At 38.2% G+C, this 19766-nt stretch overlaps 1 protein-coding gene across 1 annotated transcript in view; it reads left to right on the top strand.

The window, feature by feature from the left end:
• Positions 1-19766, top strand: part of PRKAR2B (protein kinase cAMP-dependent type II regulatory subunit beta) — a 99645-nt gene that overhangs the window by 63042 nt on the left and 16837 nt on the right. Inside the window, exons 4-5 of the mRNA XM_003782595.2 lie at positions 1380-1463; positions 16261-16367. Of these exons, the coding sequence (XP_003782643.1) occupies positions 1380-1463; positions 16261-16367 (191 nt within the window). The remainder of the gene's footprint in view (positions 1-1379; positions 1464-16260; positions 16368-19766) is intronic.

Here is a 19766-nt window from a genome sequence, read left to right as displayed (position 1 = left end):
TGAGAAAGAAATGAATTTTGGTTGGTATGATTTAATACCTAATTTTTCCAGATTTCCTGTATGGCAGTGAGTTAGTAGGTACCAGGATCCAGTTTTTCTGTCTTCATGTGTCATCTCAGGCTCTAGTTTGAGATGAACATTGATCAGATGGTAAACCAAGGTTTGTATGTGCCTTACCCCTATAGGGGAAAACATAGTGTCTTCTCTCATTAGCTAGTAGTCTTTCATGTAGTATATAAATAAAACATATATATAGTTGGCATAGAAACAGTGCACTAAAATACTGTAAATTTCCTCATTTTTTTCTAAGGCTTGTGATTTTCATTAATTTTCAGCCATCTCATATGGTCTGAAGTGCTGATGTTGATTTTCCATTGTGAGTTGTGTTGTGTTTGTGACTATCTCATATAGCCACTGCTGCTGATTCTGCTTGCTCGGGTGGGGACCCTGACTTCCGTGGGCACTCTGAGTGAACACTGGGATTGGAAAAGGTGGTATATAGGTTTCTAGGAAACTAACTCCATGCCTGCTACTTTTAGGACTATCCCTTGCCTCTCTAACTCATTTTATAGTTACGAACTACCGTTATTCATAAAGGATGGACTTTTTGATCCAAGTCTGTTGAGCCTTGTGCTGGTCCAAAGGGACTCTGGAGAGTTGCAAAGCCACCCTTGCTGAAGGCATTGTGTTGGTCGCCCTAGTGGAATGAAAGTCTAGTGAGAATATAATATGGCAGTTTTCCTTGAGTTTATTCTGAACTGAGTGCACCAGCGCTCCCAAGATTCACTTTTCCTTTGAACACCCATTCTTTAGGAATGGCAGGGGCAAGCTCCCTTCTGAAAATTACTGACTTGCTCTGGGGGCAGCTGTGATGTGCATAAAAATGCAATATGCATTCCAGAATGTATTTGCTTCTGGAGAGTTTATCAAGTTTCATAAAAAAGAGTTCTATCTTAAAAGAGTATTAAACTCAGTAGAGTACTGATCTTAGTTTCCACATTCACAGTGTAGCTGTTGTCCCTCGTTGAGCTTTTGTATGCATCCCCACTGGCTGGGAGTTGGGAGTTTCCAGCTGGCCACAGACCTTTACATAATGAACTTGATAACCTAAGGGGAACAAGCTTTTGGGAGATATTCATGTGAATATTGGTGAATGTACACCACTCTCCTGACAAGTTGAATTACTTTCTCTTACTTAGTGGGCTGATGGTCACTAGTCATCTAGAAATGAATTTCAGTGCTAACCTAAAGTGAACTTGAGCACCAATGATCTTTCTAACATCCCTGTTGGGTTTTGTTAGAAGAGTTTTTTATCTTTGTGGGTAAGATGGTACTGACTAATGTCTTTGTTTTTGTTTTTTAATCTGGTGTCCTTTTAGATTATACATCCAAAAACTGATGATCAAAGAAATAGATTGCAAGAGGCTTGCAAAGACATCCTGCTGTTTAAGAACTTAGATCCGGTAAGACAAATCTTAATAATACAGATGATTTTTATTTATGCTAGTGTCAAACTGTGCAGGGTCTTGAATTTTATCCTCTTTATAAGCTAATGTTACCCTGGGGCAATAGCAAAGGCCCCGTGGGGGATGCACCTACTTGAAGTGGGTCCGCTGCGGGTAGCAGAATATTGAGTTTGGGGGATAGGCTGCTGCTGTCGGGGCAAGAAGTAGCAGGCCTGGGGTGTTTGTCCTGGGGGAGACATTATCTTATCTCTCTTGCTACAAACACAGAGCTGAGACTTGTTATAGATAAAGAGAGGTTAGGACCTTACATTACTCCCAACAGGAATATGCAAGGATGCTCAGGGCCCAAGGAGGATTGCCTCACTCCACAGCCAATAATAGCAATTATATTTGAATGTGTATAACCTCTATATTACACAAATTAAAAGTAACATATTACTTGGCTTTAAGGTTGGGAGAGTTGTTCTTTGTAAGGATTTTGAAATCTCTAGTATTTGGTTTTGCCATTTCTAGCATACCCAGTCTCGGTATAAGTGAGTATGCTGTTCCGATTTTGCCTTGCACTCTGACCTAAATGTTCTGCTCCCTTCCTCTTGGATTATGTTTACTCATTGGTAAATATGTAAATATGTAGTCGTTTAGGAGAGAGAGCCCCTCTTGCTATGTTCCAAATGTGAACTGAGTCACTTTTACAACGTACTTTTTTGTTTTGGTCAAACTCAACATCTTTTAGTTTTCAGATTGATTTCTAAGAGGAGAAATTATTAATCATGATCCACTCTTTCTAAGATGAAATCTGCTTAAAAAGAACATTTTTATAAAGATTAAAGTACTGCATCATACCCATTCTGCTACCCTGGGTCATATTTACACTGTGAAATATTTTAAAGATCTTCTTTGATTCTAAGGTCATTTAGTTTCTATCATGTTCTCCAGGAACATCAATTACTGTTTGTGACTTAGAGATCTTATTTTAGGCTTAGCACTTTATACATTTGTGTGTCCGACTCTGAGGTCAGATTACTGCCTCTGACCGGCTTGAACGTGACCCCATGCTGAAGATCCATTGGTCCCTTCATCCTTGCATTTTCTTTTAGGACAGGAAGTTTGTCTTTTGCATCCTTCTATCACTCTTGAAGTAGCAATTGCCACTGAAAGCTTTCTATGTGCACTCGGCTCTCAAAAAGAAGCACTGGGACTAAAACAAAGATGCTTTGGGTTATTCATTTGTATTTATCTAGGTGTACAAAATTAATCAGAAGTAATATTTTTGGATATGTGTTATTTATAATAAAATGATATTTAAATAATATCTTGTTAAAAGTTGCCGAACCCTTGAACATAGTTGCACTCCGTGGTGTGAATTCAGCTATTCAGAGCGGCCCTGATGTGCCTTTGTCTATCCAAGTTTACTTGATCTGTATTGATTGAGTACCATCATTAGAGGAAGCCAAGCCCTGGTTCAATAATCTGAGTTGGCAGTGGTATCAGCTTGTGGAGCAGATGTTCTCTAAGGCAAGGACTAATATGGTATTTAACTCTTTTTGATCCAAATGCACACGAAAGAGAATAGTAAAGTTAATCCTTAGTTTTTCACTTAGAGGTAGGAGTCAATCAAGGATTCTCTATTTTTCAACTAGGATTTTTATGTGGGAGAATTTTGGAGATCACCAAAAACAGTGCTTCTCAAGTTTAAATATGCTTTAAATATCACCTGGGGATCTCATTAAGACATAGACTTGAATTGAGTAGGTCTGTAATGGAGCCTAAAAGACTGTATTTCTTTCAAGCTCCCAGTTAGTGTTGATGCTCTTGTCCTACAACATACTTTGAATACTAAAGACTAGAGCTAGATGTGAAAATGCTCAAGTTTAGTGTTTTGTTACTGTTTCGTGTTATTATTTTTGCATACCTTCCTATTCAGTAGAACAGTGTTTTGATGCTTCCACCAGTGACTAAGCAGTGAAGGAGTGCTCTCCTGGTGTCTATGAATTAAGTGATGAACAGGCATGAATGAAATAGTCCCTAGTTATTTGTTGCAGGGATGCTGCCTACTCTGTTCCAGCCTTATTAAATTGATCTTCCTTGCCTTTTCAACTTTAATTCTGTTAAAGCATTATGAAAACTGTGGTTGCATTTAAAACTATTTTTTAAAAAATACTTTTGCTAGTATAGTCTGTTCAAGGAGCAACTTTGCTTAATTAAAGTGGTTATTCATAAACATAGGAAGAAATGTTTTAGTTGCATTTCACTGCTTTGCTGAAGGTCTTTCTCATACATACAGAGAACTTCCATAGTTGAGTACCTCCTTAATTTTCTTAGACTGGACATGCACCTCATGTATGTGTTAGTACCGTAGGCCTACTTCCTTATGTTGACCACCTCTGTTGACCACCCAAGGGACTATAACAAACTGGTCAACATACAGAGGTGTGTGTGTGTGTGTGTGTGTGTATGTGTGTGTATTTCTGTTTTCTTTCTTTCTTTTTTTGGAGGGGGGTGAAGATAGGGTCTTATTCTATTGCCCAGGCTAGAGTATAGTGATATCATAGTTCACTGTATCCTTGAACTCCTGGGCTCAAGTTACCCTTCTGCTTTAGTTTCTTAAGTAGCTGGGTCTACAGGCACATGCCACCATGCCCAGCTAGTATAGTATCTTTTCTTTTCCTTTCTTTTTTTTTTTTAAAGATGGGATTTTACTATTTTGCCTAGGCTGATCTTGAACTCATGGTCCTCAAGGACTACTACTTAAGTAGTCCTCCCACCTTGGCCTCCCAAAGTGCTGGGATTATAGGTGTGAGTAACTACACCTTGCCTTCAATATAGATTTTAAAAGCCAGTTCATGGGAGGGAAAAGAAAAGGCCAGTTCATGAATTATCTTTATTGGACATTTTATAACGAAGAAGCAAACATGGTTACATAGTTGTTCCCAAAAGATCTTTATTTTAAATTGTACACTGACCACCTTGATTTCTTCCCCTATCTCAAATTTCTTTTAAAAATGATATAGGACATAAATAAATAAAAATTTATTTTCTCAACAAATTACTACCTGTAATAAGACATTTAGCTCTAAACATAGCAGTTGAAGGTTTTAGATTTAGCTCATATTTTAAGCAGCCTTCCATTTTTTTACAATATGTATTATTTACAATAACCCAAATGCATTTTGATTGAATTACATATTCAGTTTATTTATTCTGCTTATCATACAGCTCCTTTCAGTTTAATTTCTTGACTACTCCCTGTCTTTCAAGGCTTATATAAGGTGTTTAGCGGCCACAGAGATATCTAAACATGATTTTTGTCCTATTGGAACTTATAAATTTGATGAAGGACATAAATACATAAGCATAAGCATTTGGTAGAACATGATAAATGCTGTGACATGGTCAGGGCATCGTGAAAGGATGAGCGTCTCTTACCCTACCCTGAGGATTCAGAAAGTTGGAGAGGCCAGGGAGCTCTGCCTCAGAAAATGAGGAAATTGCCAGTTAACAAAGGTACAGAGTGTTTGGCCGGGCAGAGTGGTGGCTCATGCCCATAATCCTAGCATTCTGGGAGGCCAAGGTGGGTGGACTGCTTTAGCTCAGAAGTTCAAGACCAGCCTGAGCAAGAGTGAGACCCCGTCTCTAAAAATAGCCAGGCATCCGTGGTGGGTACCTGTAGTTCCAGCTACTTGGAAGGCTGAGGCAAGAGAATTGCTTGCTCCCAAGAGTTGGAGGTTATTATGAGCTGTGATATCCGGAACTCTACCCAGGGGACAAAGTGAGACTCTATTTGCCAAAAAAAAAAAAAAAGTACAGAGTGTTATCACTGGATCCTGAAGTGATGGAAGCTGAGATGCATCTTGAATGTCATGCTGCAGCTCTGGACACACCCTGCCAGCCATCACCATCACTGAAGAGTTTGTAACAGAGACTGTAACAATCAGATTTGTCTAAGGTCACTTTGTTGGTAGTGTAGAGGGCAGAGTTAAAGAGGGGAATCAGAGGGAAAGTGGACAAGAGCAAAGGAGTGGAGCTCAGTAAAGAAACTGTGCGATGATCCAGGGAAAAGAAACGGACCTGAAGTAGGGAAGAGACAAAAGGGATGGACAGAAAGGAATGTTCAGGAGTAAGAGAACGTGGTACTTTGTGGTTGATTTAACTGAGGCCTGAAGGAAAATGTGTGGGATGACCTGGGTGTCTAGCTGGAATGACTAAAAAGTGACACTTTTTACCAAAATGGGAAAATCTGAAGGAGGAAAGGGAAATAGTAATTACTAATTAGCAGGAAGAATGATCTTGGCTTTGTACCTACCATCTTTTTTTTTTTCTTTTTTTTGAGACAGAACCTCAAGCTGTCACCCTGGGTAGAGTGCTGTGGCATCACAGCTCACAGCAACCTCAAACTCTTGGGCTTAGGCAGTTCTCTTGCCTCCGCCTCCCGAGTAGCTTGGGACTATAGGCGCCTGCCACAATGCCCAGCTCTTTCTTTGGTGTTCTACCAAGTGCTTATGCTTATGTATTTATGTGTTTTCTTTCTTTGAGACAGAGTCTCACTGTGTCACCCTTGGTAAGAGTGTTGTGCCTCCCAAGTAGCTGGGACTACAGGTGCCTGCCACAACGCCTGGCTATTTTTTGGCTGTAGTTGTCACTGTTAGGTGGCAGGCCCGGGCTGGATTTGAACCCTCCAGCTCCTATGTATGTGGCTGGCACCTTAGCCTGTACCTACCATCTTATTTTAATTTCCTGAAGTCATTGTTTAGCTTGAGAATCTTACTTTTCCTGGACCTCTGAGCATTTTTCCTTGTAGTGCTGTGTATTCATAAATTGAATACAGCATTTATGATTATTAATCTCTTTGAAGATATTCTTTTCATGAATATTTTACTGCTCAACTCAGTAGGCCATTTTTCTTCTGAAATATTTCTAATTTGAGGCTAAATGAAATAATTTTCCTATGCTATATGATAGGCTCTTTCATTAATGCAGAGTAAATTGTTTCTTAAGTGAGTCAGAGCCCTTTACTGAGCTCAGTCTTGAATTTGCATTCTGTAGGAGAACTGGATGTGGATTTCCTACAGTAGTTGTCAGTCATCACGATAAGCCTCTGCATATTAAATATTTCCTAAGTTCTTTTCACTCTGTGCATAATTATGGGGAAATTATATTTTTGATTGACTGGAACAGACACCTGTCACAGAGAATTTCTAAAAGAAATAATTTTTCTGTATTTTGTCAGGAATTACATTTTTATATATCCATTTCTGAATTCTTCAGCTTTATAATATTTTAAGATGCAGCAAATTCTGACATAACCAAAAATTTTACTACAGCCATTTATTTCATCCTTTTTTCTCCACTTGACATTTAGAGTCAGAACTAATCAATAAAGCTGATATTCCTCTTCCATTTGCCTTTAAAGAGTTGAAATATAAATAGAAAGCAAATAAAATGTTAGTAAGTGATTTAATCAACCTTCAGAATTTTGACAGGTGACCATATGTTGTCTGGGCTGATGAACTCATTTCGGCAAAAGGGTCCCTGTGGGGCCAATTAGCACCGCGACAGGAAAGCCCTGTTCTCTTGCCACACTGGCTTCCTCCTCAGCCCTGGCGGCTGATGCACACACAGGTGCCAGCGCTCACACAGGGACCCACTGAGGGCATAGAAAGTACTTCCTCAGACCCAGCCCATCATTCTTCCAAAGGTCTTTCTTAGTCCACATGAAGATGTAATATTGTGTTCTCTGTTTAGAATTTGGTTTTTTAGTTAATTGAAAAATTTGAATCAATATACACATAGACCGTACAAAAATTCAAAAAGAACAAAAGAGTAGTCAGGGAAAGGAAATCTTTCCACCTCTGTCTCCCAGCAACCCAGTTTCTCAGGAGCCAAGTTCTTTCAGCACTACTGTGGATATTTTCCTTGGGTTATGTAATGCATCTCCAAGTATATACTTTTTAAAATGTCGGTGGCAGCAAAATCTGTACATAGTGTTTTGCCCTGTTGTTTTTTTATTTAACAATAGATCAGTATTTATTGAGGTTCTAAGTTCTTTTTTTAAATTGTTTTTAATCAGTATTAATTTATTTATAAAAGGTTAAATTGCTAGCTTTTATTTATATCATAAAGTTAAATCATGAAAACACAAGAATGTTTTGCTGTTGTTGACTGTTAGAACTATATACTTAACACAGAGGACTCCAAATAGCCAAAGTAATATTGAAAAGGAAGAACAAAGTCTTAGGACTCACACTTCTCAATTTTAAGAAGGGGTAGGGCACCAGCCACATGCACCAGGGCTAGTAGGTTTGAACCCAACCCGGGCCTGCCAACACCAAAGAAATAGCTGGACATTGTGGCAGGCGCCTGTTGTCCCAAGCTACTCGGGAGGCTGAGGCAAGAGAATCGCTTGAGCCCAGGAGTTGAGGTTGCTGTGAGCTGCCACACCATGACACTCTACCGAGGACGACAAAGTGAGACTCTGCTCAATTAAAAAATAAAATAAAATTAAAAAAACTTACTACAAAGGTACAGTAATCAAAAATAATATGGTACTGGTGTAGAGCTAGACATATTGAACAATGGGATGGAATTGAGAGCCCAGAAACAAAATCAGTACATTTATGGAAAATTGATGTTTCAACAAGCATGCCAAGACCATTGAATGGAAAAAGAATGGTCTCTTCAACAAATGGTACTAGATCAAGTGGATATTTGATTTGTATGCACATAAAAGTACAAAGCTGGAGCCAGGTGTGGTGGCTCAGGCCTGTAATCCCAGAACTCTGGCAGGCTGAGGTGGGTGGATTGCTTGAGCTCACAGGTTCAAGACCAGCCTGAGCAAGAGCCAGACCCCGTCTCTAAAAATAGCCAGGCATTGTGGCAGGCACCTGTAGTTCCAGCTACTTGGGAGGCTGAGGCAAGAGAATTGCTTAACCCCAAGGGTTTGAGGTTGCTATGAACTATGATGCCCAGCACTCTACTGAGGGTGACAAATGAGACTCTCTCTCTCTATCAGAAAAAAAAAGGGAACAAAGTTGGATTTCTACTTCACATCTATACAAAAATTAACTCAAAAGAGGTCAAAGAACTGAAATCCAAGAGTTTACCCTGTAAAGCTTTTAGAAGAAAACACAGGGGTAAAGTCTTCATGGCCTTAGATTTAGTAATGGATCCTTAGACACCAAAAGCAGGGGCAAGAAAAGAAAAAAAGTAAATTGGACTTTATAAGAACATAACATTTTTATGCATCAAAGGACATTATCAAAAAAAAGTAAAAAGACAGTCTACAGAATTGGAAGAAAATATGTGTAAAACATGTATCTGATAAGGATTTAGTATCCAAAATACATGCATATAAATAACACATTCAACAACCCAATCTAAAAATGGGCAAACTACTTGAATAGAAATTTCTCCAAGGAAGATACACAAATCACCAGCAAGCGAATGAAAAGATCTTCAGTATGGTTAGTCATTAGGGAAATGCAAATCAAAACCACAATGAAATACCAAATCCCACTAGAATAGATATAATTTTTTTTTAAACAAGGAAAATAACAAATATTTGCAAAGATGTGGAGAAATTAGAATGCTCATACATTGCTAGTGGGAAAGTAAAATGGTTTAGTTACTGTGGAAAACAGCTTAGTGGTTCCTCAAAAAGTGAAACATAGAGTTACTACCTGACCCAGCAATTTCACTGATAGGTATACACCCCAAAGATTTGAGAACAGGTGTTCAAATAAATGCTTGTATACAAATGTTCATAGCAGCCAAAAGGTGAAGACAACCCAAGTGTCCACTGACAGTTGAATAAATAGACTGTGGTATGTAGATAAAATTAGTCTGAAAAAGGAATGGAATATGAAACATCCTAAATGGGGATAAACCTCAAAAACATTGTGCTAAGTGAAATAAGCCAGATGTAAAAGGTCACATACTTTGTGATTCAATTATATGAAATATTCAAAATAAATAAATCTATAGAGATAGAAAACAGATTGGTGGGTTTTTTTGGGGGGGGGGCTGCAAGAGAATGGCAGGTGACTGTGTAATGGGCATAGGGTTTCCTTTTGAGATGATGCAAATGTTTTGAACTGGATAAGGGTGATGGTTATTAACTTTAGGCCACTGAGTTGTTCACTTAAAAGAAGTTAATTTTTATATTATGTGAACCTCACCTTAATAAAAATAATTCATAGTCCTCTATATGTAAGAATACAAGAAAATAAAGTAAAATATATTCTGATTGAGAAGGAAGAAATATAACTGTTTTTGTTCACAGAGGACATGATTATCTAAGTAGGAAATTGGAAAGAATTAACAGAAAAATTTCCAGAGCTAGTAAGGGATTATAAGAAGGTTGTAGGATACACGGTTGATATACAAAAGTCAGTTACTTTCCTGGATATCAGCAATGACCAAGTGGAATTTGAAATTAAAAATACAGTACCATTTATATTATTATCTCTTCAAAATGTAATACTTAGGTGTAAATTTTACAAAAATATGTTTAAGATCCATATGAGAAAAACTCTGATGAAAGAAATAAAAAGAAAACTTGCTAAATGGGGAGATATTCTGATAAATGAGATATGAATAGGAAGATTCGATATTATGAAGATGTCAGTTCTCCCAACTTGATCTGTAGATTCAGTGCAATCCCAATACAAAATCCCAGCAAGTTGTCCTATAGAGATCAACAAACTGGTTCTAAAGTTTATATGGAAAGGCAGAAGACCCAGAATAGGCAACACAATATTGAAGGAAAAGAACAAAATTAGAAGACTGACACTAATAGACTCAGACTTTGTATAAAGCTGCAGTAATTAAGACAGTGTGGTACTGGCAAAGGAATGCACAGATTAATCAATGGAGCAGAACTTAGAGCCCAGAAATAGCCCCACATAGGTAAAGTTAACTGATCTGTCTGTAACAAAGAAGCATAGGCGATACAATGGTGCAAAGATAGTCTTTTCAACAAATGATGCTGGAACATCTGGATATCCAAATGCAAGAAATGAATGGAGTCACAGACCTTACACTCTCCACAACAGTTAACTCAAAGTGGATCATAGACCTAAGTGTAAAATGCAAAACTGTAAAGCTCCTAGAAGATAACAGGAGAAAATCTAGACAGAAGACCTTAGATTGGGTGGTGACTTTTTAGATATGATTCTAGAGACATGATCCATGAAAGAAAGATTTAATAAGCCAGACTTCATTAAAATTAAACATTTCTGTGCTTCAAAAACTGTAAACAGAATGAAAAGACAAGCCACAGACTAGAAGAAAATATTTGTAAGAGACATCTAATAAAGGACTGTCACCCAAATACACGAAGAACTTAATAGTAAGAAAACAATCAGATTAAAAAGTGAAGTGAAGGCCTCAACAGACACCTCACCAGAAAAGATTTGCAGATGGTGCGTAAGCATATGAAAATATGCTCCATGCCATATGTCATCAGGGGACTTAAAATTCAAACAGTGAGATACCATTGCACACCTAGTAGAATGGCCCAAAACCACCGCCAAAGAACTCTCTCATTCATTCCCTTTGTGGGAATGCAAAATGGCACATCCACTTTGAAAGAGAGTCTTTTACAAAACCAATATACTCTTAACATATGCTCTAGTAATCACTTGCCTTGGTGTGTACCCAAAGGAGTTGAAGACGTACATCTATGCAAAAACTTGCGTACATGTTTGTAGCAGTTTTGTTTAAAATTGCCAAAACTTGGGGCAGTGCCTGTGGCTCAGAGGAGTAGGGCACCACCCCATATACCAGAGGTGCTGGGTTCAAACCTGGCCCCAGCCAAGAACTGCAAAAAAAAAAAAAAAAAATAAGCCAAAACTTAGAAGCAGTCAACATGCTGTTAAGTGGGTGAATAAATAAATAAACTGTGGTATATCTAGGCAAAGGAATATTATTCAGTGGTAAAGCAAAATGACCTATCTAGCAATGAAAAGACAAGGAATGCATAGCACTGAGTGGAAGAGGTGAATCTGGAAAGGCTACACACTGTATGATTCTAATTCTGTAGCATCCTAGAAAAGGCGAAACTCTTCACAAGGCGGCCCTTGTCACTGCTAGACAGCTGTCATTCTTAAGCAGGTCTTTACGTTGTGTAAAAATCTCCATGAAACTTCTACCTAACGGTCCCAGTTCTGGCCTCTAGAACCACTCACTAACTTCATCGGTGTGACAGAAGGTAGCTGATGTGTTCTCACTCTCACCTGAATGCTGTGTTTCCTAAACTGGTCCCCCCATGGCAGGTTTTCAGATTTTCTGATTATCCTCTGCCTGCCAGCGACTCCTTGAAGGGTGACTCTCTGTAAATCCCTATGTGCTATTTTTACAGTTGTAGTTAGGGTATATCCATAGGGCGTACATGGATATACATAACTTATTTATCCAGTGCCCTGTCAATAAACATTCGTTTGTTTTAAAAAATTGTTTCTAATCTTTTGCTGTTATGGGGATGCAATGAAAAATGCTGGTGCACGTGTTATTTCACAGATATCTATAGAATAACTAGAAAAGAGATAGCGAGGTAGAAGAGTATACATATTTGAAATTTTATTAAATTTTGGCAGATTGCTTTTTGTAGAATTTGTTGCATTTTACATTCTCATCAGAAGTCTGTGTGAGAATGTGTCTTTCCCACACGGTCTCCGAGTCTCCACACAGCGTGTTATTCTAACGTTTGTATCTTTTTGAATCTGACAAGTGAAAAGTGGTGTCTCATTTCAGTTTCAATTTGCATTTCTCTTTGTTTTGAGAGAAGTTGAGCATCTTTTTATATTTTTAAGAACCTCCCTCGCCCATTTCTGAAAGCTTTGTAGATCATTTCTTTATCGTTGGTATTCTAAGAATATATTATGTTAGCATGGGGTTTTTGGTCATCAGTTGTGTTTTTTGGGTCTGAGAAGTTGTGTCCTTTGGTTCTGGAAAATTCATCTCATATTTCTCCCTCCCTTTTGTTTTCTCTGCCATTTTACTTTCTCTAGAATTCCTATATTTTTATCTCTTTATTGACTTTCTTTGAAATTTTTAGTTTTATCTTCTTACCCTCTTAAAAATTTTTTTTTAGCAGTAGATACATGCTATCATACAGACCTTTGTCAAAGCCATGCAGTTTACCGCACCAAGAGTAAACCCTAATAAAAACTATGGACTTTGAGCAATAATGATGTTTGTGTAGGTTCACCAGTTGTAAAGAAAGGGAGATGTTGATAATGGGGAGGCTGTGCATATGTCATATGTTGGGGCAGGGGATATACGGGATGTCTATACTTTTCTTTTTTTCTTTTCTTTCTTTGAGACAGAGTCTCACTGTGTCGCCCTTGGTAGAGTGTTGTGCCTCCCAAGTAGCTGGGACTACAGGTGCCTGCCACAACGCCTGGCTATTTTTTGGTTGTAGTTGTCGTTGTTTGGCAGGCCCAGCCTGGATTCGAACCCGCCAGCTCCGGTGCATGTGGCTGGCACCTTAGCTGCTGAGCTACTGGCGCCGAGCCAGGATGTCTGTACTTTCTGTTCAATGTTCTTGTGAACCTTAAAGCTGCTTTTAAAAAGTCTATTTAAAAGAGGAAAAAATTGGCAATCTTGTTCTTAAATTTCCAAGCAACCTATTTTTCTCTGTTTTTTTTTTTTTCTAAACATTATATTTATTTGTGTGCTTTGGTCTCATGGATATAATACCATCTTGAGTGTCTCTAGATATACAAACATAACTTTCCAAAAGCTCTGTACTATTCCTGAAATATCTATCTCACATGGTGGTGTTTTGCTGTTTATCTTAGTCTCGTAGGTGACCAGAGGACCCATACAAAGCTGATTTAGAGCTTTCAGTAAGGAGGCCAGGCCTGTCAACCAGGCACTGTGTTGGTTGCGCTGGCAAGGAGCCAGCTGCTGCACTAGGAACCCCTAAATCCCAGCAAGTGAGGTCTTTAGGCCTTTGTCCTGGAGTCCAGTGTTCACAATATCTGTTCTAGTTCTCTCTGATTTGTTTAGCTTCTTTCTGATCTTTGTTGGGAAAGAGTTGGGGCTGGACACTTCGTCTCCTGGTGTGCTGTAACCTTTTCTTTTCTCTGCCACACATCGGAAGGAGAAGCATCTTGGGCCACATATTAAATACACAAATACTAATGAAAGCTGACGAGGAAAAAAAAGGTCTGTGCATTATTTTCATGACATCCGCCATCACAGATAAAGAAAAAAAGTCCTCACATAGTATGTATGTGGCCCACAGGCTGGAGGTTAGACACCTTAAACTGATCTCTGTAAGCACTTTAAATCAGTTCACTGGTTTCCAAGTTTGTGTCTCAGTCTCACTCTGACAGAACCAGGTGATTCCCAGCCTGGAGCCTCTTGGTGCCCTGCAGGGTGTGCCACCCCCTCTATGCTTCAGGCTCATCTGTGCCTTCTGGTCTGTTCCCTCTGCCCCATTTGACTTACCTCTTTGCTCTGGAACTCTCCCGGGTGGGTGTTGGCTGCCCCTTCCTGTGCTATAGGCTGTTGTGGATTCATATCTTTGTTTTCCCTGTGGAAGTCTAATGGGGTCTTAAAAGGAAGAGAATCACATGTGATCTGTTATCTCTTAATGCAGAATACCTTGTTTCTTAAACCTGTTTCCCACTTGCATCTCCTCCCCTCCCCCCAGTCTGTCTTCAGTGCCTTAATTTACTTATTATTCAATTATAATAATGATAGATTTTGGCCTGAGCAGTTAGTATTATACCCTTTTTATATATGCATGAGGAGTGTCTTGACCAGCGACTCAGGGGTAGTAAGTGGCAGAACAAATAACACTGTAAATAAAATCTTCTGTTATTATAGCACTGCTCTACTTTCCCATATCCATCTCTTCTGGCTACTCAGAGGTCTTAGAATTGTTCTTGTATTTGTTCTAAGGAAAGATTTCTTTCATCTCCCGAGTTTATTCTCATTAGCTGAGGTTTAATCCCTGAGCCTTGTCAGCCAGACTTAAGCAGCTTCAAATTTTATGTCGTTTATTCAATAGTTATTGAATAGTAGTTTTGATGTTTCTGGCAGAGCTGCATTTGTAGGATCAATTATTGCTGCTTTTTAAAAAAATTCTTGTTTTTTGTTTCAAAATATTAAGAGGGTACAAGTGTTTTTGTTACATGCATTCCTTGTGCAATGTTTAAGTCAGGACTTTTGGTGTGCCCATCACCAGCGTAGTGCTGTTGTACCCAACAGATAAGTTTTTATCCTATACCAACCTTCCCAACCTTCCCCCCTCTTGGTTTCTTGTGTCCTTTGTGTTAATTTTGCCCTTATGTTCCCATTTGTTAGCTGCCCCTTATTAGTGAGAACACACAGTGTTTGGTTTTCCATTCCTGAGATACTTCTCTTAGGATAATGGTCTCAGTCCTCTCCACATTGCTCCAAATGATATTATTTCATTACTTTTTGTGGCTGAGTAATATTTGGTCGTATACATATTTACCACATTTTCTTTACCCACTCGTGAATTGATGGACACTTGGGTTGATTCTGTATCTTTGGAGTCATGAATTGTGCTGCAATAAACATTTGAATGCATTGAATGTCTTTTTGATAAAATGACTTCTTTTCCCTTGGGTAGATACTCATTAGTGAGATTGTTGGATTGAATGTTAGGACTACAGTTACTTCTTTGCGGAATCTCCATCTTGTTTTCCGTAGAGGCTGGACTAATTTGCAGTCCCACTAACCGTGTGTAAGCGTTCCTTTCTCTCTGCATCCATGCCAATATTTATTGTTTTTAAACTTTTTAATAATGACCATTCCATTAAGGGGTAAAGTAGCATCTCATTGTTTTAATGTGCACTTCCCTGATGATTAGGGATGGTGCTGGGAAAATTGGATCGCCACATGCAGAAGAATGAAACTACTCTCACCATGTACAAAAATTAATTCAAGGTGGATTAAAGACTTAAATGTAAGGCATGAAACTAAAAGTTCTAGAAGAAAACATAGGAAAAACTCTTATACACATCAGCCTAGGCAATGAATTTATGACTAAGGCCCTAAAAGGCAAGTATACCAACAACAAAAATGAATAAATGGAACTTAATGAAATTAAAAAGCTTTTGTACAACAAAGGAAATAATAGGGTGAATAGATAGCCTACAGAATGGGAGAAAATAATCTCAAAGTATACGTCTGACAAAGGATGGGTAATCCAAAATGTACAAAGAACTCAAAACAAGTCAGGGAAAAAAAACCATTAAAAAGTAGGCAAATGACAGAAAGACATATTTTGTGAAAAAAGACAAATGGTCCAGAAACATACAAAAAAATAGTTACTTCTTAAAGAGTTCTACTTAACTTCTACATAATTTTGTAGAAATTCTATAAAAATTTCTGCATAATTTCTAGTGATAACTAATACAGGGAAGTTTAAAAAACAGGTATCTGGAAAAGAAATTTGAAACAGTTTTTTTCCTAACCTGGTAATGTCACAGGTATTTGGTGGTGTGATTAATTTTTCTTTTTAAAGTGGTGATAGTTGTAAGTATTCTGAGGCTAATTATAAGTGCTTTCATTTAGATACTGAATGAGAGCAAATACGCAATGATCTTGTTTGTATGTGGTAAGGAAGACAGTACTGTGTATTTTTCTTTCTTTTTTTTTTATACTGTGTTATTTTCCTGACAAGACTTAATGGCAATGATGGTATTTCCATTTCCTTGAGCTTGTTCACAGAAATATAAAGGGCAATTATGGTTACTTAAAAAAAACTTGTTCTAGAATAAATATAAAGATTATATCTTATATTTTTTTAAAATAGGAGCAGATGTCTCAAGTATTAGATGCCATGTTTGAAAAATTGGTCAAAGATGGTGAGCATGTAATTGATCAAGGCGATGATGGTGACAACTTTTATGTAATTGACAGGTAAGTGCGACCCAGTCTTATTACTGAAATTGAAAGAATTTTGTATAAATTCTCAGTGGTTTTATACAGGTATTGTTGTTAATATATGATAGTTAACATATAATATTTGCTATTGCCTCTTTCCTCTTACTACTACACAGTAGTCACTGTAAACCTGTTGGGAATACGTGCAGTGAAACCACAGCGGATCATGAAAAGAGGCATAGTTTATAGACTAATAGGTGAGGGTTAGTCTCGGTTAGTCTTTTGGCTAGTATAGTTTATAAATCTCAGTCACTTAATGTGAACATCCTCATTTGCTAAGTTTGATAATGTAGTCAAATGTAATAGCATTAGCATATAATAGATGCCTGTTATAGTGGGAATAGAATATAATGCAGCATCCAAGATGGTAAATCACTGTATAACTCAATTTGTGATACTATAAAAGTAAAATATGTTCATAGTTTAACAGTTTCAAATAGAGCAGGTGCAGTGGTTCGTGCCTGTAATCCCTACACTTTGGGGGGCTGTAGCTGGAGGAGTGCTTAAGACCAGGTGTTTGAGGCCAGTCTGGGTAACAAGTGAGAGCCTGTCTCTAAAAATATATATATATAAATTAGCCTAGCATGGGCCAGCCATCCTATAGTCCCAGTGGGTGAGGTGGAAGGATTGCTTGAGCCCCACCTGGGTGACAGAGGGAGACCATATCTCTAAATCAAAAATAAAAATTAAAAAAAGAAAATTTCAAGTATTTTGGAGAGGTATCATGTGAAAAGTAAGTCTTCTTGTTGCTTCAGCGTCATTTAGTCAGTATAGCGAGTAGTTTGTATGTCCTTCCAGAAGTTGTTTGTGCAGTATGTTTGTCTTTTAAACACTTTACAGAGAAATTATTTTATGTAAATGAGGAGGCATGCATTTATATTGAAAATATGTTTTCAGAAAATTTAAGTTGTGTTTTATGTCATCAAAGAGCAAAATGCCTGATGTGATAAATGGGTGAATCCTAACATGAAATGGGGGTGGTCTGAAGTATTTCTTCACTTTTGTCAAATGAAATGGAGTGTTCATAGGACAGCCGATATCCCTGACCCCTACGTTGTGTGGAATGCAGGTCATCTCCCAGCCTGATTATTGGATTACATTTGCTATCTGGGTAGAGCTGTATTCCACTCACAGGCTTTACTGAAAATTACCTCGCTGTGTCCTTAAGCCTCATTTCTTGATCTTGGCTCTCTGGGTGGAATCGTTCATATATCAGTCGTGTGTGCTCTTTGAGAAAAGGGTTTTCACCGATTCCTCCATTCCCTCTGCCCTAGTCCTTGGTGACCTATTACTGAGGCATCAGCCAGGATTTTAAAATAGAAAAAGCCTAGTTATCTTAGAATGTAAATTAAAGTCATGACTTTGTTATCTTTAATAGTTTTCATCAATGAAATAACTCGGAAGTTCACCCAACTGTTTGTGTTTAATTGTAGGGCTGTATGAGAACTCTCCAATCTAATATAGTATTATTAATCCTTTAGTGGGTACTTCCGACTTTAAGAACTGCCTTTTATTTGTATGTAGTACATTTCATTCTCAGTTATATCCTAATCACTCATGTGTCAGATGAAAACACTCAGGCATGTAGAAGTTATGGGACATGGGGACATGGTCAAGAGCACCCAGATAATCCACATAGAGCTGGCCCCACAAGTAGGTCTCCTCTCCTGGCCCCGTTCATCATGCCCTTTGCATGGCTCTGCACTACCCAAGGCCTCACATTATCAGGGGAAAAACCCCGTCTGAAAAAGTAGCATGTGACGTTTGAACAGACTAAAGACTGCTGTGATTTCAGCTAGACTGGTAGCACCTGTTACTTGTCAGCACATTTTATTGTATATTTCACTCTATTCAAAGTAGTAAGCGTAGAAAAAATTTTCAGTACAAAAGTATAAATAGAAGAGTTTAATCTGTACAGCATTGTTAATCTAACAATCCAAAATGCTCCAAAATCCAAAACTTTTTGAATGCCAGCATGACACCACAAGTGGAAGATTCCACACTTGACCTTGGGAAGGGTTGCCGTCAAAACACAGGCACACAGTGCAGTTTATACTGCATCCCCAAGGGGTTGCTGGACAGTGTACAGTAACCTAATCAAAACACAACATCGTAGCAGGAGACTGAAAGCCTTCCATTGTTGTTGCTGTTTAAAGCTGATACAGGTGTATGGATGATATTACTGCTCCCAACTACTCTGAACACATTATCTTTTCAACTGTATTAATGACATGTCTTATTTTTTACTATGAAGTACTTCATGTATGAATAAGCACAAGAAAGTGATTGCTGATTAGCAGCATATAAATTTAGAGTCAGGAATGATGAAATGCTGAACAACCAGATTGTCTACATAGGTGGCTGAGATAATGACACGCTTTCTTTCTTTTCAATTGAGACAGTCTCCCTATGTTACCCTTGGTAGAGTGCTGTGGTAGAGCTCACAGCAACCTCAAACTCGTGGGCTTAAGCGATTCTCTTGGCTCAGCCTCCCAAGTAGCTGAGACTACAGGCTCCTGACACAACGCCTGGCTATTTTTTTTGTTGCTGTTGTCATTGTTGTTTAGCTGGCCCCGGGCCGGGTTCGAACCCTCCAGCCTTGGTGCATGTGCCCAGCGCTGTAACCACTGTGCTATGGGCTCCGAGCACCTTTGCTTTCTTGATTGTTCAACGTGCACAAACTTTTCCTGCACAAAATTATTAAAAATATTACATAAAATTATCTTCAGGCTATGTGTGTAAAGTATATATGAAACATAAATGAATTTTGTGTTTATATTTGGGTGCCATTCCCAAGGTAATCTCTTTACATATCCACTAATATTAAAACCAAACATATCTGAAATTTGAGACACTTTCCCGAGCATTTTGAGGGTAAGAAATACCTATCCTTGAAATATGATTGTTCATGGAACAAATTCTAGAAGATATCCTTGAAATAGTCCTTTTCTCCATGCATTGTATTAAAATCCAATTATTTTCTTCCTTCTTTGCCAGTGTAGTTTGTGTATTATGTTTCTGCTCTTAACCATGTCTTTATCATTCCTAATCCTTTTCTAATCTTAAATACCATTCTCTTTTTGCCACCATCTTCCTTTTGCCTTTGTTAGGGTTTAGTGAAGAGAATAAAGCCAAAGAATTTTTTCTGTCTGCCCTCACAGATGCTTTAACACGCCTTGAAATCGTGTTCTCTCTGATAGAATGCAGTGTGTGGAAAGACAGTCCTGTCCAGGAAGCATGTAGTTTACATAAATACAGGGTCTGGATAATATGTGACTGAGTCGTAATTTGCCTAGAAAAATAACCCCTGGTGAAAGATAAGCATGGAAAAACTGTAAAAAGACCAGGGCCAGATTTATTCTGAATTTTTACTTT

This window comes from Otolemur garnettii, unplaced genomic scaffold (assembly GCF_000181295.1).
Source record: "Otolemur garnettii isolate 467f Iridium unplaced genomic scaffold, OtoGar3 scaffold00005, whole genome shotgun sequence".
Lineage (NCBI taxonomy): Eukaryota > Metazoa > Chordata > Mammalia > Primates > Galagidae > Otolemur > Otolemur garnettii.
Note: the sequence above shows the minus strand (reverse complement) of the source record. Positions and strands in the feature narration are given on the sequence as shown.